General features: G+C 37.0%; 1 protein-coding gene across 1 annotated transcript in view; it reads right to left on the bottom strand.

Moving 5' to 3' along the window:
* The window catches only part of LOC102484856 (ATP-binding cassette sub-family A member 6), a 74,779-nt gene that overhangs the window by 15,264 nt on the left and 45,045 nt on the right, over positions 1-14,470 (bottom strand). Inside the window, exons 21-25 of the mRNA XM_006146737.3 lie at positions 13,199-13,332; positions 11,254-11,391; positions 4,919-5,026; positions 4,059-4,232; positions 3,429-3,542 (exon numbers count right to left, since the gene is read on the bottom strand). Of these exons, the coding sequence (XP_006146799.1) occupies positions 3,429-3,542; positions 4,059-4,232; positions 4,919-5,026; positions 11,254-11,391; positions 13,199-13,332 (668 nt within the window). The remainder of the gene's footprint in view (positions 1-3,428; positions 3,543-4,058; positions 4,233-4,918; positions 5,027-11,253; positions 11,392-13,198; positions 13,333-14,470) is intronic.

The following is a 14,470-nucleotide window of genomic DNA, read 5'->3' as shown; positions in this document are numbered from 1 at the left end:
TTAAGTTAAATCCAAGACAATAAAATAAAAAAGAATTACCTTTTTAGAGCTTAGATAACTATATTGCTAATAGATATATGTGTGTTGAACATTATATGAGTAGTTATTTTTTAAAATTCATATTGCCATATTGCCTCTCATCAAGACTACTGCAAAGCTTTCTCTTTATTCTCCCTGCACCATTTATTTCCTAGTTCAAACAGATGATTTTTCTGAGGTTGTACATTTTTTTATTGTAATGAACTCATTTTCTTTCAGAAAACTGGTGAATAGGGGCAATCAGATAAGAATAATTATTTAGCTTGTTTTAAGGATCAGTTTAGCAGTCAATAAGTCTATATGGGCCATTATATTAAATCCTTGTTGGATCTTATTAATGTACTAATTATAATAAAAATAGTAAGAATCAGATTGTAAAGTCACTGAATAGTACATAGAGGCCCAGTATTAAAAATTTAGCATGAATACAGGATTCCACTGCACTTCAGAAACAAATGTTCCACTCCACTAACTGTGGCTTCACTCAGTGATGGTGTGTGAGTATGTAAGTCGAAACTGATTATTGATGTGTCTGATCTCCACTCTTCTGCTGCATTTCCGTCATTAAGTACTACCCATGAATCAGAGTTTCTGGTTGAGTCAAGTTCTTACCTGGGACAGTCTTTCAGTCCCTCTAACTGTGCTACCAGCTCCCAGTCATGCTGTGTTAAGCAAGAGAGGAAGGAATCAAGCAGAAGATAAAGAAGCAAAACATTTAAGGGACACGAAAATGGAAAATAATTTGTTGATGATAATATGCATGATAATATCTTTAACTGGACTAATATACAGTGCATTCATACTGGGAAAATTCATTTTGCAAGCTGTAATGATATACAGTGATTGAATGTACAATAAAAATAAATAAGATAAAATAAAAAGCATGGTTAACACCCTGATCTCTAGTCTCAAGACTGCCTAGCAGTTATCTTGCCTCCCTTACTCCTCTTTTTAAGTTAATTTTTCACTTATATTTAATCACTTACATCTCTACAGTGCATAATATGGTTTTCCCCAGCATGGATATGATGCATATTAGTGAAGACAAAGACTTACTGTCTTTCTCATTATCTTTACATTATCATCAGATAATTTTAACTTTTGTGTCTACTAATGTTCTATTTTTCTTTCCCTGATCCCCTCTCTCCCATCCCCTATTGCCATCCCCTTCTATATGGGCCTCCCTGCTTTTATAGCCTGGCATTTGATATAAAGAAGATAGATATGGAAGATTTAATGTTAAGCCAAGCAAGCCAGACTATGAAAGACAGGCATTGTATGTTCCTGCTTAATATACACTGAGTGTCTGCACTCTATAGCAGAAACTGAACGGTTGGTAGGTATAAAAGCTTCCCTTGCTCTTAACTATAGGGAGACTAGTGGACCTTTGATCTGTCAGCCCCTAAACATTCAAGTCTCCACTCCAAAGCAACTTAACATTTCCAGCTTACTAGGGAAAAGTATGCAGTGGTGGAGCAGCAGCAGCATGGGATAGGAGCCGCAGTGTCTGGAGAGGTCACAGCTAGAATGACCACAGCTGCAGCAGTGAGCAGCACTGAGTTGGGGGAGGTGGAACCTGCAGCTGCATAGTGAGAATCAACTGCCGCTGATCCCTAACTTCAGGTTTCTAAGTTGTCCTTTGACAGTAAGCTTTTAACAAGTCTTCTATCCAGTTGCCAGCTTCCTTTCCTGGTCTCAAAGCACTCAACAAATTAGAAGCCTTGCTTATTCTGTCCTTTCTGATGAACCCCAGATCACACCAGGACACATTATTTACTAATAAGTTATCTGACATAGATATGAAGCATCTTTAATATCTGAAATTTAGCAGCTGAGGTTAGGGGAGACATTCATATCAGCATACTATGCATTCTGACATCTCCTCCTGTGAGGAATAAAAATGACCTCAACCCTAATCCTAGCATCATTTCAGCTCATACTAGCTGCATGATGAAAGATAAATTCTCAAACATATATACTCAATACATACTTGGAATGAAATTATAAGACATCTGTATCAGGCATAAAGCAAAGTTTACTGCAAATTGCCTGAGCTCTTTGTAAAGATGTATAGCCTAATAAAAATCAAGATGTGTTGATCGGCACAAGTTTTGAGTCAATTTATTAACTGTGTTAATATATCATAATTTTTGACATGAAGAGTGACATAAAGTCTGGGACCTCGAGTTTATTACTGAGTGAGTCTGTTACTAATTTTTGCATGACCTTGAACAAATAATTTAGGGAATTTTGAATTTATTACAAGTCTGACATTTCACTGTTCTATAAAGACGTAGATTATTTTCAATGATATACAAATGATATGCATAAATATACAGAATTAAGTATAAGGAAGGCAAAGAAAAATAATTTGAAAAAAATTTTTGAGAAGTTTTCGCTATAGGGCACATGCGCTCACCAGAAAGACAGAGAGAGACAGAGAGATAGAAAGTGAGAAATCACCCCCCAGGGGGGATGACCACGCCATAATCCCTTCTCCTCCATTCTCCTCTCGGGATCTTGGGCACGCACGCACACGCGCCTGGTGTGAGTTTAAGCCGCCAGGTCCGGGACGTGAACCTCAGTCGACTACGTGGGAGTCCAGCGACATAGCCATTATGCTAACTGCTGGTCCCGATAATTTGAAATTTTAAGTAATCAGAAAATAAAGAGTTTGAGAAAGTTCTTTACTTTTATATATACTTATTAACAAGTTATCTGACATAGTTGTGAAACATCTTCGATATCTGAAATTTAGCAGCTGAGGTTAGGGGGAGACCTTCATAAAGACAGTAAAAATGGATTGTACTGTCAACTATTATTAAGTCAGCTTTATTATAGTGTTTCCAGAAAGCCCTGTGTTCTGAAGGATCCATAAACTCAATACTAACTTTTAAACTTTAGCTTTCTCGTAAAGCTCTTCATGAACTCTGCAAAAAGGGTTGTACCTGAATTCTTCAGGAACAGCATGGACTCAGTATATATAAGTTGCACTTATTTCCTCTTTCTATGATATAATTTTTTTAAGAGATTTTTGCTATAGGGCACATGCACTCACTGGAGAGACAGAGACAGAGAGACAGAAAGAAATCACTTCCCAGGGGGGATGACCACGCACAATCCCTTCTCCATTCTCCTCTCAGAATTTTTGGCATGCATGTACATGCACCCAGCATGAGTTTTAAGCCTCCGGGTCCAGGACTCAAACTACAGTTGACTGTGGGAGTCCAGTGACATAACCATTACACCAACTGCTGGTCCTGTCTATGACATATTTTTTAAGGATCATTAATATTCCTATTGCTCTAGGAAAAAGAGACGATATTTAAGATTATGTGAAAGTTTGAAATAACTCGATCTCTCTATTGTATTTTGGGATATGTACTTACAATACAGAAGCAAAATGACCAAAGGCCACTATTTTTTCTCCTCTTGCGAAAAATAAATGATATCACATATGTCAAGAAGATGCTAGAAGCCGCATAACCAAGTGTAATTATAATCTGAAGATAATACAAAAAGTATCATAGTCAAAAAGTGAAATATTACATGAGGGGAAAATTAAATTACAATTCTTTTCTTTTTTTTCTTTTCTTTTTTTTTTGGAGAGGTTTTTGATATAGCGTGCTTGCGCTCGCCAGACAGACAGAGAGAGACAGAGAGACAGAAAGCGAGAAATCACTCCCCAGGGGGGATGGCCACGCCGCAATCCCTTCTCCTCCATTCTCCTCTTGGGATCTTGGGCACGCACGCACATGCGCCCGGTGTGAGTTTTAAGCCACCGGGTCCAGGACACGAACCGCATCGACTACATGGGAGTCCAGCAACATAGCCATTACGCTAACTGCTGGTCCCAAATTACAGTTATTTTAAAAATATCACAATGCACATGCATTTTGTGTGCTTTTTGCTTTGATTTATGACAAACTTAAAATGGAAATATCTTGATTATGTAAAATATCAATGTTAAAATTTACTAATTACTTTATAAAAATTGGTCTACATCATTTATTACTTACCAGCGCAAGCACAATTCGATGCGTAATATAAATCTCAAGCATGTTTACTAAATATATAATTAAATATGTTGAAAAAAGAATTAAAACAAAGATGTTAATATCCACCAGTGCCTGCCCACACCAGTAAGCAGAAGGGTAGAGGCCTGAAATCCATAGCTGGGACTTAGCTTGTTTCTGATGAAAAAAACACAAGATGTACAATAATTCAATTAAAATGCAAACCCCACACAAACACATTGTAAGAATTTTTCAGACAATTGTAATCTTCTAGTATTTTTAAAAATAATTATGCATGTACTGTTTAGGAACCTGATGCCTACACAGAGTCAGTTCCATCAATGTGGCCATATTTAAAAAGGCATTTCTTATTTGATAAATTTGGTTTGCAATGCCGTCTAAACTTGTGAATAATTAATAAAAAAGTAGATCTCATAAAGATCAAAACATTAAACTCCTTCCAAAGAAATGTTATTTATGACCTGAAGGACATAAAATTTTCTTTGTCTAAATGCTTTCTCAGAGAGCTATTGACCCACAATGATGAAATCTGGCTTTATCTAAACCAATTTGCTATTAATATTTTATTTGGGCAATGGAAATAAACTAAATACAAACATACATAAAAGTGTTATCTTTAGAGGAAAAGAAATTTAATGCTTAAATTTGGTCTTCAGTTTCATCATCAATGATTTCTCCCTCGTAGTTAGAAAATAATGGAGTCAAAAGATTTACAATATTCTCCTTTGGATATTTAAATTTATTTGAGTCTCCTAAAAAAAATCATTGTGCTTTTCCTGTAACTTTTAAGTACAATTACTGAAATGCCTAAAGTTTCATACTTCCTCTCTCCTTTTCCTTACTTTGTAGTCGCTGATGCTGCTCATAGCGATGAAGGGAGACATGCTGGATGCAAGATGAAGTAAGAAAAGGGAACCTTCTGGCAGCCCCGTATCAAGTAACATAGGGTTCTGCAAGCATAAAATGCACATTAAAATAGTGAATTGTAGGGACTAGCAGTTAGTGGCTATGTCACTGGACTCCCATGTAGTCGACTGCAGTTCAAGTCCCGAACCCAGTGGCTTAAACTCATGCTGGGAATGTGTGCGTGCATGCCCTAGATCCCGAGGAGAATGGAGGAGAAGGGATTGCGGCATGGCCAGCCCCTGGGAGGTGATTTCTTGCTTTCTGTCTCTCTGTCTCTCTCTTTCTGGCGAGCGCACACGCTCTGTAGCAAAAACCTCTTAAAAAAAAAAAAAAGAATATAGTGAATTGTGGGCCAGCTCAAGGTCTGGTGATTAAGGCAACTGGATCTCATTTAGTTAATCCTGCAGTTCTAGTCCTGGACCCGTGGTTTGTAAAGCATACTGGGCACGTTTACATGTGTGCCCTATATCCAGTATGGAGGGAGCAATGGAGAAGGGATTGTAGTGTGACGGTAACACATGGGGCGGGGGGAGTACTTTCCATAACTCTCTCCTTTTCTCTCTCTCTTTCTCCAGCAAATGTCATGCCTTCTGATAAGTTTTTTGGCTATGTCACTGGACTCCCATATATTCGACAGTGGTTGGAGTCCTGAACATGGCAGCTTAAACTCACACTGGGAGCATGTGCGTGCATGCCCAAGATCCCAAGAGAAGAATGGAGGAGAAGGAATTGTGGCATGGTCATCCCCCCTGGAGGGTAATTGCTCACTTTCTGTCTCTCTGTCTCCGTCTTTCTGGCGAGCACACATGCCCTATAGCAAAAACCTCCCCCCAAAAAGTGAATTGTTAAAAATAAATACTTTCTCAACACAGTAAAAGCTATCTATGAAAAACCCATGGCTAACATCATCCTAAGTGGAGAAATGCTGAAAGCTTTTTGACTAAAAACTGGTACAAGACAAGGATGCCCACTTTCTCCACTCCTTTTCAATATAATAATGGAAGTCTTCACCTATGCTATCAGAAAAGAGGATAAAATAAAAGGCATTCGAATAGGAAAAGAGGTGAAACTATCTCTATTTGTAGATGATTTGATTGTATACATAGAAGACCCAATGGTATCCATGAAAAAATTCCTGGAAGTAATACATGAAATACAGTAAAGTTGCAGGATACAAAGTAAATATACAGAAATCTATAGCATTTCTATACACAAACAGCAGGCAGACTGAGATAGAACTGAAAAAAGTAATTCCATTTACCATAGCCACAAAAAGTATAAGATACCTAGGAATAAATCTAACCAAAGAAGTTAAAGACTTCCACAAGGAAAACTACAAAAAATTAAAAAATGAAATTGAAAATGACACAAAAAATTGGAAGGACATCCCACAATCCTGAATTGGAAGAATTAATATAATCAAAATGGCTATTCTACCCAAATTAATCTACATATTTAGCACAATACCAATCAAAGTGCCAGAGACATTCTTTACAGACCTAGAAAAGACAATCATACAATTTGTCTGAAATCATTAAAAAAAAAAAAAAAAACATATTGCCAAAGCAATCCTGCACAAGAAGAGTGGAGTGGGTGGTATCTCGCTCCCTAACCCTAAAAATATACTACAAATTTGTGGTAATTAAAACAGCATAGTATTGGCACACGAACAGACACTTGGACCAATGGAACAGAACAGAATCCCCAGAAATAAACTCCCAAACATACAGCGAACTGATTTTTTTAAGAATTATTTTTAATTTACCAGTCAATCGAGTGGGAAAAGGAAAACCTCTTCAGCAAATGGTGCTGGAAAAACTGGGTAACCACCTGCAGAAAAATGACTCTGAACCCCTACCTCTCACCATTGACAAAAATCAACTCAAAGTGGATGAAAGATCTAAACCTAAGACCTCAAACTATAAAACTGCTGCTGGAAAACACTGGGAGAATGACGGGAGACATTGAGGTAGGCAAAAACTTCTTAAATAAGACCACCAAAGCACAGTCAATAATCCCAAAAATAGACAAATGAGATTACTTCAGATTAAGAAGTTTCTGCATGGCAAAAGACACAGTAATTAGTGTGAATCAGTAGCCCTCAGAATGAGAAAATATTTTTGTAAGCTATGCATCAGATAAGGGACTGATAACAAGAATACACAAGGAACTCAAGCACGTGTCCCTCCAAAACAATGATCAACCCTATTAGAAGATGGGAGAATGAGTTGAAAAAAATACTCTCTAAGAAAGACATATAAAAATAGCCAAAAAGCATATGAAAAAATGCTCAACATTCCTCATTGTAAGGGAGATGCAGATCAAAACCACAATGAGATACCACCTAACCCCAGTAAGAATGACTAAGATAAACCAAAAAAATAAAAAAATTAAAAAAAGGTAAAAAAGATGATTGCTGGCGGGGGTGTGGTGAAAGAGGAACTCTGATACAATGCTGGTGGGAATGTAAATTGGTTCAGCCACGGTGGAGGACAATTTGGAGATTCCTCAAAATCTACAAATAGAACTATCATATGATCTGGCAATCCCACTCCTGGGTATCTACCCAAAGGATAAAAGTATTCTTAATTGGAAAAGTGCTTGAACATCGATGTTTATTGTGGCATTCATTATTCACAATTGCTAAGACATGGAACCAACCCAAATGCCCATGAAGAGATGAATGGATGGAAAAACAGTGGCACATGTACTCTATGGAATACTACTCAGCCATAAAAAAAACAAGACTCTGGCTTTTGACAAAAAGTGGATGAATATGGAAGATTTACTGCTGAGTGAAGCAAGCCAGGCTATGAAAGAAAGACATTGTATGTCTCCACTTAATATATACTGAATTTCTGCACTCTATGGCCAAAACTGAATGACTAAAGGTTATAGAAACAGTAAATGGTTGTGAATACCAGATACTGTAATGGGAAGAGGGTGGATTAAGGAGTAGAGTATGAAGAAGAACATTAAGGAAAAAAATAGAGGCAAGTCATTTATGGGACAAAGAAATAGGTTATTATCTATTGAAGATAACTTTATAGTATTGTTAACTGCACTGGTAAGAAATGTACACATGTTGGAATATTCACTTTGCAAGCTAAGTAACATGTGATTGAATGTATAAAAGAAATTGAAATTTAAAATTAAAGGAAAAATAAATACTAATAATCATAACAATATGATTTTTGAAAAATTAAAAAATCAGTGTAGGTCTAGTTCATCAACAACTATGCACTGAAGGCAGAGGGAAAATAATTTGATTTAACTATAATTAATTAACAATGATTTATTTTGAGGCTTCAGCTCAAAAACCAAAGATAAGTCAAAAATAATTCAGGAATCTTTCCTTGGTATATACCGAAAAATTGTTTTGAAGCATTGTCTTGAAGAGATATTTGCACACTCCACATTCAGATGTATATACTATGAATAATAGCCAAGAGGTGGAAGCAACCCAAATTCCATCTATGGACCAATGGATAAACAAAATGTGGTTATGTGCACATAAAATAGAATATTACTCAGTTTTAAAAAGGAAGGAAGTTTTGTGGCATGCTACAACAGGGATGAACCTGGAGGACATTATGTTAAGTAAAAGAAAGCAGTCACAAAAAGAGAAATATTGTACAATTCCACTTATTTGAGGTATACAAAGTAGTCAAAATTATAGTATCGAAAAGTACAATGATGGTTACCAGAAGCTGGGAGGGTAGGGGAAATAGGAGTTTTTCAATGGAATAGAGAGTTTGGGTTTTGCATGACAAAAAGATCTGGAGATTAGTATTGCAATAATATGAATATCCCTACCACTATTGAACTGTAAACTTAAAAATAGTTATACGGTCAATTTTATGGTATGTGTTTTTACTACAATAAAAATATAATAATTTGGGATCAACGGGTGGTGGTGTTAAGGCATTGGACTCACATATGGCTATGTGGTTTGAGTCCTAGACCTGGCGGCTTGAAAATCACACCAGGTGCATGTGCGTGCATGCCCAAAATCCCAAGAGGAGAATGAAGGAGAAGCAACTGTGAAATGGTTATCTCCCCTAGGGGGTAATTTCTCACTTTCCCTCTCACTGCTTCTGTCTCTCTCCAGCCGGCAAACATACCCTACGGCAAAAACCTTAAAAATAACAATTCAGGGGGACCAGCAATTAGCGTAATGGCTATGTCGCTGAACTCCCACGTAGTCGACCACGGTTCGCATCTTGGACCCGGTGGCTTAAAACTCACGCTGGGCACGTGTGCATGTGTGCCCAAGATCCCGAGAGGAGAATGGAAGAGAAGGGATTGCGGTGTGGCCATCTCCCCTAGGGGTTGATTTCTCGATTTCTGTCTCTCTGTCTCTCTCTGGCTGGCTGGCGAGTGCACACATCCTATAGAGAAAAACCTCTCAAAAAAATAAAATAACAATTCAGGAATTGTGACCCTGCATTAACAGAGAGTTAATCTACCTATGCATCATGTTCTTTCTCAGCAAACCATGCATGGATACATAGCTGGGCAAAACACAGAATGTGTTCCAAAGCACAGAATGAACTGAACAAGAAACTTGGTGCTGCTTAACCCTCTTCAAAGGTTAAAAATAATCATCGAGGAGATGAACTTTAAGTCACAACCCTCAAATCAGTGTCTGCTTTGAACTGGGTCCATGTCCAAGCAGCATCTAGGACTGTCTTGTGGGTATAATTACAAGAGAGCAGCAAGAGAGTGTCTCAACATAATTCTGCAATTCTTAAATGTTATTTACATCTTTGGAGGCTGTATCTGTATAATCCAGTATTTTACCAGGTGGGAAAACGCATTACCATCATCAGAGGAACTGATGAGAGAACGCATAAAGATGTGTGCAGCTGATGGGGATAAAGGGGAAAAGCAGACTTGAGAGAGTCGTCCTGGGGCCTTGGTTCATTTTGATCTTGAGTAAATAGGCAATGGCCTGAGGAAACTAAAGAGCCAAGATGGGCAAAAATGGTTTCTTTCTGCTTCCTACTGGTTCTGCTCTCTGGAGAGTTCCCTTCAGACCTCACTATCTCGAAGTGTCCTGGGCTTTCTCTGCTGGTTGGGATCATACTTCGGTGCACAGGATTATGTCCAGCACTGGCCTCTCATATATATTCCATCTCCATTTTCCCCATTGCCTGCAAAAACATCTGCATTTTTCTATACCTAGCACCACTAATATAGTGGTCAACACCTTTGTCACAAAATGAGCTTTCCTTTGCTCCATTTCCAAACCAGAAATTATAAATTGCTCTTCCAAACTCCTGGTGTAAGATAGTTGGAGACAGTTTTGAGAGATTCCTCTTGGTATCAGTCAAGGTCTAACCAGAAAACCATAACTACCTGAAGTCCTTAAAAGGGAAAAAATCAATCATGATTTGGTCACATGGGTAATGGTCATCGAACAGGGAAGACCAAGTGGGAAGCCACTTCAGGGTTGGGGGATAAAGGAAAAAACTGATGTAACTGGAGTGCAGGGTGCTGGGGAATCTCCTGCCATCCTGTTTTTCCCCACTGTTTCCTGTGTAGACACCAGGTCTAATGTCAGACCATAACCAGCTGACAAAGACTCTTCAAAATCTACATGGCCTGTGTGAATCAGACTTGCCTGCAGTGATGTAGAACTGCTATGGTGAAGAAATGAATCAGCTAATATACAACCCCATTTAGTCAACAGATAGTAGACTAAGAAATTATGTCAATTTTTAAGATTCTAAAGTTGAACAACGAATGCTCCTGAATTCCAAATCGATCTTTTCTCTGTCTGTCTCACTCTAATACATTTCTGCAATCAAATATGTACAACTTTTTAGAACATTCCCCAGGAGATGATGATGAAATATTGAAAATTATTCCCCCATGATAATTTTTAATAATAACAAAGAAAAATCATATTGTATTTGATATATAAATTGTTTATAATGTCAGGACAAAAAATAATTTTCAGGATCCATAATCATTATGAATGCTTTAGGGGCTGGCAGGTGGCATGGTGGTTAAGGGTGTTGCACTCCTACATGGCTGATCAAAGTTCAAGTCCCAGACCTGAAGGCTTGCTTTCTCACTCCCCACCCTTCTCTCTCTCTTTCTGTCCCTCTCTGGTCAAATTAAAATAAATAAATTAAATAAATAAAGCTCAATAAAAAAAATAAAATAATTCTTTAAAAAATTATAAATGCTTAAAAGCTAATGAGGAAATATGGGTTACTTGTCAAATTCTTAATTGTTCAAAATCAATAAATTCAGTACTTACAACAGGAAATGGGCTTCTCTCAACTCGAATATGTTGTGTATGATTAAACATTTGAAGTATCCCATTGCTGATAATATTCATGAGGATAGGAAAACAGTGCAGTCTTTTGGTATTACACACAACAGAATATCTATAATCCTTAAAACAAAAATAGGCGTTAATTCTAAATCTTTAAAGAACAAAGATGAGGTTTTTATGTATAAGATCGTAACAGTGTTACATTCTATCTGTGTGTCCATTCATAAAGTTAATTGACGTTTTGGGGCTGTAGCATCTTCATCTGTGAAAGGGGATACTGAGTGGGTTGTCGTATGGCTTAAATGAGATTATATATATTAGGTCTGGCACCATAGGTAGTATAAAGTCATCATCTACTCAACATAAGTTTGCATTAAATTACTAATTTTAAATCATTTGTCTCCATTTTGCTAATGAGGCAATTTCAGTTAGTGGAGCTTAAAAGTCACCCTGACTTTTAAAGGAGATCCTGTCAGTTTATTGTGAGCAAGTGAAGAAATGCTACTCTCCAACCTGGAGATAAACACCGCGTTTATGAAATACTCATGGCTATGCTTTCGATGAAGCATTTTCAGACTTTCTAAGACAATCTATATATGTCATGTGTATGAAAACGTTCAGGCATTTATCAGGAGGTTCAATGTTGTTTGATTATTGCCAGTAGTTTATGAAGTAAATATGCTAGGTAAAGACCAAACAAAGCAGCTGCCAAAGAAAGTGGTTCCCCAAAGTTGGCACAAAAAGGTTACATTTGTTATGATAAAAACATTTAGCTAGAACTGAATTCAATGATATATATTCAGAGGATATTTTTTTCCCTTGTAGCAAGAAATAAAGAAGTAGCTTTACTTAATTTGGCCCCTTCCTTTTATTTGGAATGCGTGTAAGATGGTGAGACAGAGAGACTGAAAGTGAGAGATCACCCCTCAGGGATATGGCCATGCCACAATCCCTTCTCTTCCATTCTCCTCTCTGGATTTTGGGCACACACATACACATGCCTAGCCTGAGTTTTAAGCCTCCAGATCTGGAACTTGAACCGTGGTCAGCTACTTGGGAGTCCAGTAACATAACCATTTTGCCATCTGCTGGTCTCAAGGATATATTTTCAATAGCTTTTTTTCCTTGACAGATCTCCATAACTTTTATCCAAATGTGTTAACATAGTAGACTGGGAATATTTTTTCCTCTCAGAGACTTTGTGGATATTATAGTATTTAGTATATTTTCTCAATATATGTAAGCATTGTTTGCACAGTTAACTACTGAATAGAACTCCTTAAGTTCATAATTATATTATGTTAGTTGATAATTATAAGCTATTACATTTTTACTAAGTTTGAACAGTGCAATTAAATTTAGCTTCTTTCAAAAGTAAAAATTATCTAATTCAAAATGACATTAATACAGAAAACATTTTTAAAATACTTATTGAAAGTTTAAAGCTTATTCGGGACCAGCAGTTAGCATAATGGCTATGTCGCTGGACTTCCATGTAGTCGACATGGTTCAAGTCCTGGGCCTGGTGGCTTAAAACTCACTCCGGGTGCTTGTGCATGCATGCCCAGGATCCCAAGAGGAGAAAGGAGGAGAAGGGATTGCGGTGTGGCCCCCCCAGGGCTGGATTTCTTGCTTTCAATCTTTCTATTTCTTTCTGTCTATCTGGCGAGCACAAAAGCTCTGTAGTAGACAAAAAAAAAAAAAAAAAAAAAAAAAGAAAAGAAAGAAAGAAAGAAAGAAAGAAAGAAAAAAAACTCTCAAAAAAAAAGAAAGTTTATAGCTTATTCAGTAATGACCCCCAAATGGTTTTCTGAGTCAAGGTGCTGTCTACTAACTAGATTCACTTTCTGTAATATCTTAAAGAATTAAAATATAGTATTTTCTTTTTAGTTTTGGTCATAAAAGCAAAAAAAAGAGGCAAACATACCCTTTGTTTACCAGAAACTATGATAGCTCCATTGTATGAGAGAGCGTCTGTACCATTTCTGTTTTTGAAGTCATCTACTTCCAAAAGTATATTTTGGTGCTTCAGTGACTGTATAAAATCTTCAATATCTGATTCTAGTATGAAGTCAATAACAAAACATCATATAAAAGCAAGAAACGTGTGAAATTTAAAAAATAACCCCCCCTACATAATTTTAAATCAATATTTGTAGTATACTATGTGAAGACATATTTCTTTGGGCATGTATTGTAATAATATTGGCCCACCACTCTACCATTTTTGATTTCACAAATCGTATGCTATAATGAATTAACTTCATAATTCTGTGTAATATAAGTTAACACGTGATGATTAAAGCAAGGTAATTCCATTTTATGACTTGTAATAAAACATACAAAAACATTTTAACTGTATAATTTGTGGGGATATTGTATTTATATGATGAATACTTCAGGCATCCAGCCTAAATTGGCCAATACTCTTCTCTTTCCTTTATTCTTCAAAATAATGGAAAAGTAAATATATATGTGAGTAAATACATAAGTATATTTTACACATTTACATATATACTATATAGATACATGTTATATAACTATATTTTTTCTTGGGAAATGGAAAATAAAAAGGTTCCACTTTCATACAAAACTTTATTTGTGGGGGAAGAGCAGGTAGCATGGAGATCAAGGCACGGGACTCCCACATGGTCGGTTATGGTTTGAGTCTCGGACCTGGTGGCTTGAAATCACGCCAGGCCATGTGCATGCATGCCCAAAATCCCAGGAGGAAAATGGAGAAGGGAATGGCCACACCACCCTTTGGGGGGATGATTTCCCACTTTCCCTCTCTCCAACTCTCTCCAGCAAGTGCACATAGTCTCTGACAAAAACCTAAAAATTTTTAAATAAAAAATAAAATAAACAAAATAAGTTGTTTATGTGTTCCTAGAGAAGAATGCAAATGAGATTATTTGGCTGAGAAATAAGAGTTGAGAAAAACCCATAGCCTAGAGCACACGGAAGCACATAACTATAGAGATAAAACTGATTTCTAGGACATCTAAACCCAGAGCAGATGAATGCATGGGAGCAAAGTGAGCCCTGAAGCCACCATCAGTGATCAGTGTCACTAGCTCATTAACTACATCTGAACAACACGCCCAGGCAGGCCCTTCCCTGTGTCCCACTCAACAGCCCAGTAGTCTTAGGATATGAATTCCATAACTGCTTTCTAAGAGATATTAACAGAAGAAAA

The sequence above is a fragment of the Tupaia chinensis genome, unplaced genomic scaffold (assembly GCF_000334495.1).
Source record: "Tupaia chinensis unplaced genomic scaffold, TupChi_1.0 Scaffold000187_1, whole genome shotgun sequence".
Lineage (NCBI taxonomy): Eukaryota > Metazoa > Chordata > Mammalia > Scandentia > Tupaiidae > Tupaia > Tupaia belangeri.
The sequence above is the reverse complement of the archived record's forward strand: the minus strand, read 5'-3'. Positions and strand labels throughout refer to the sequence as shown.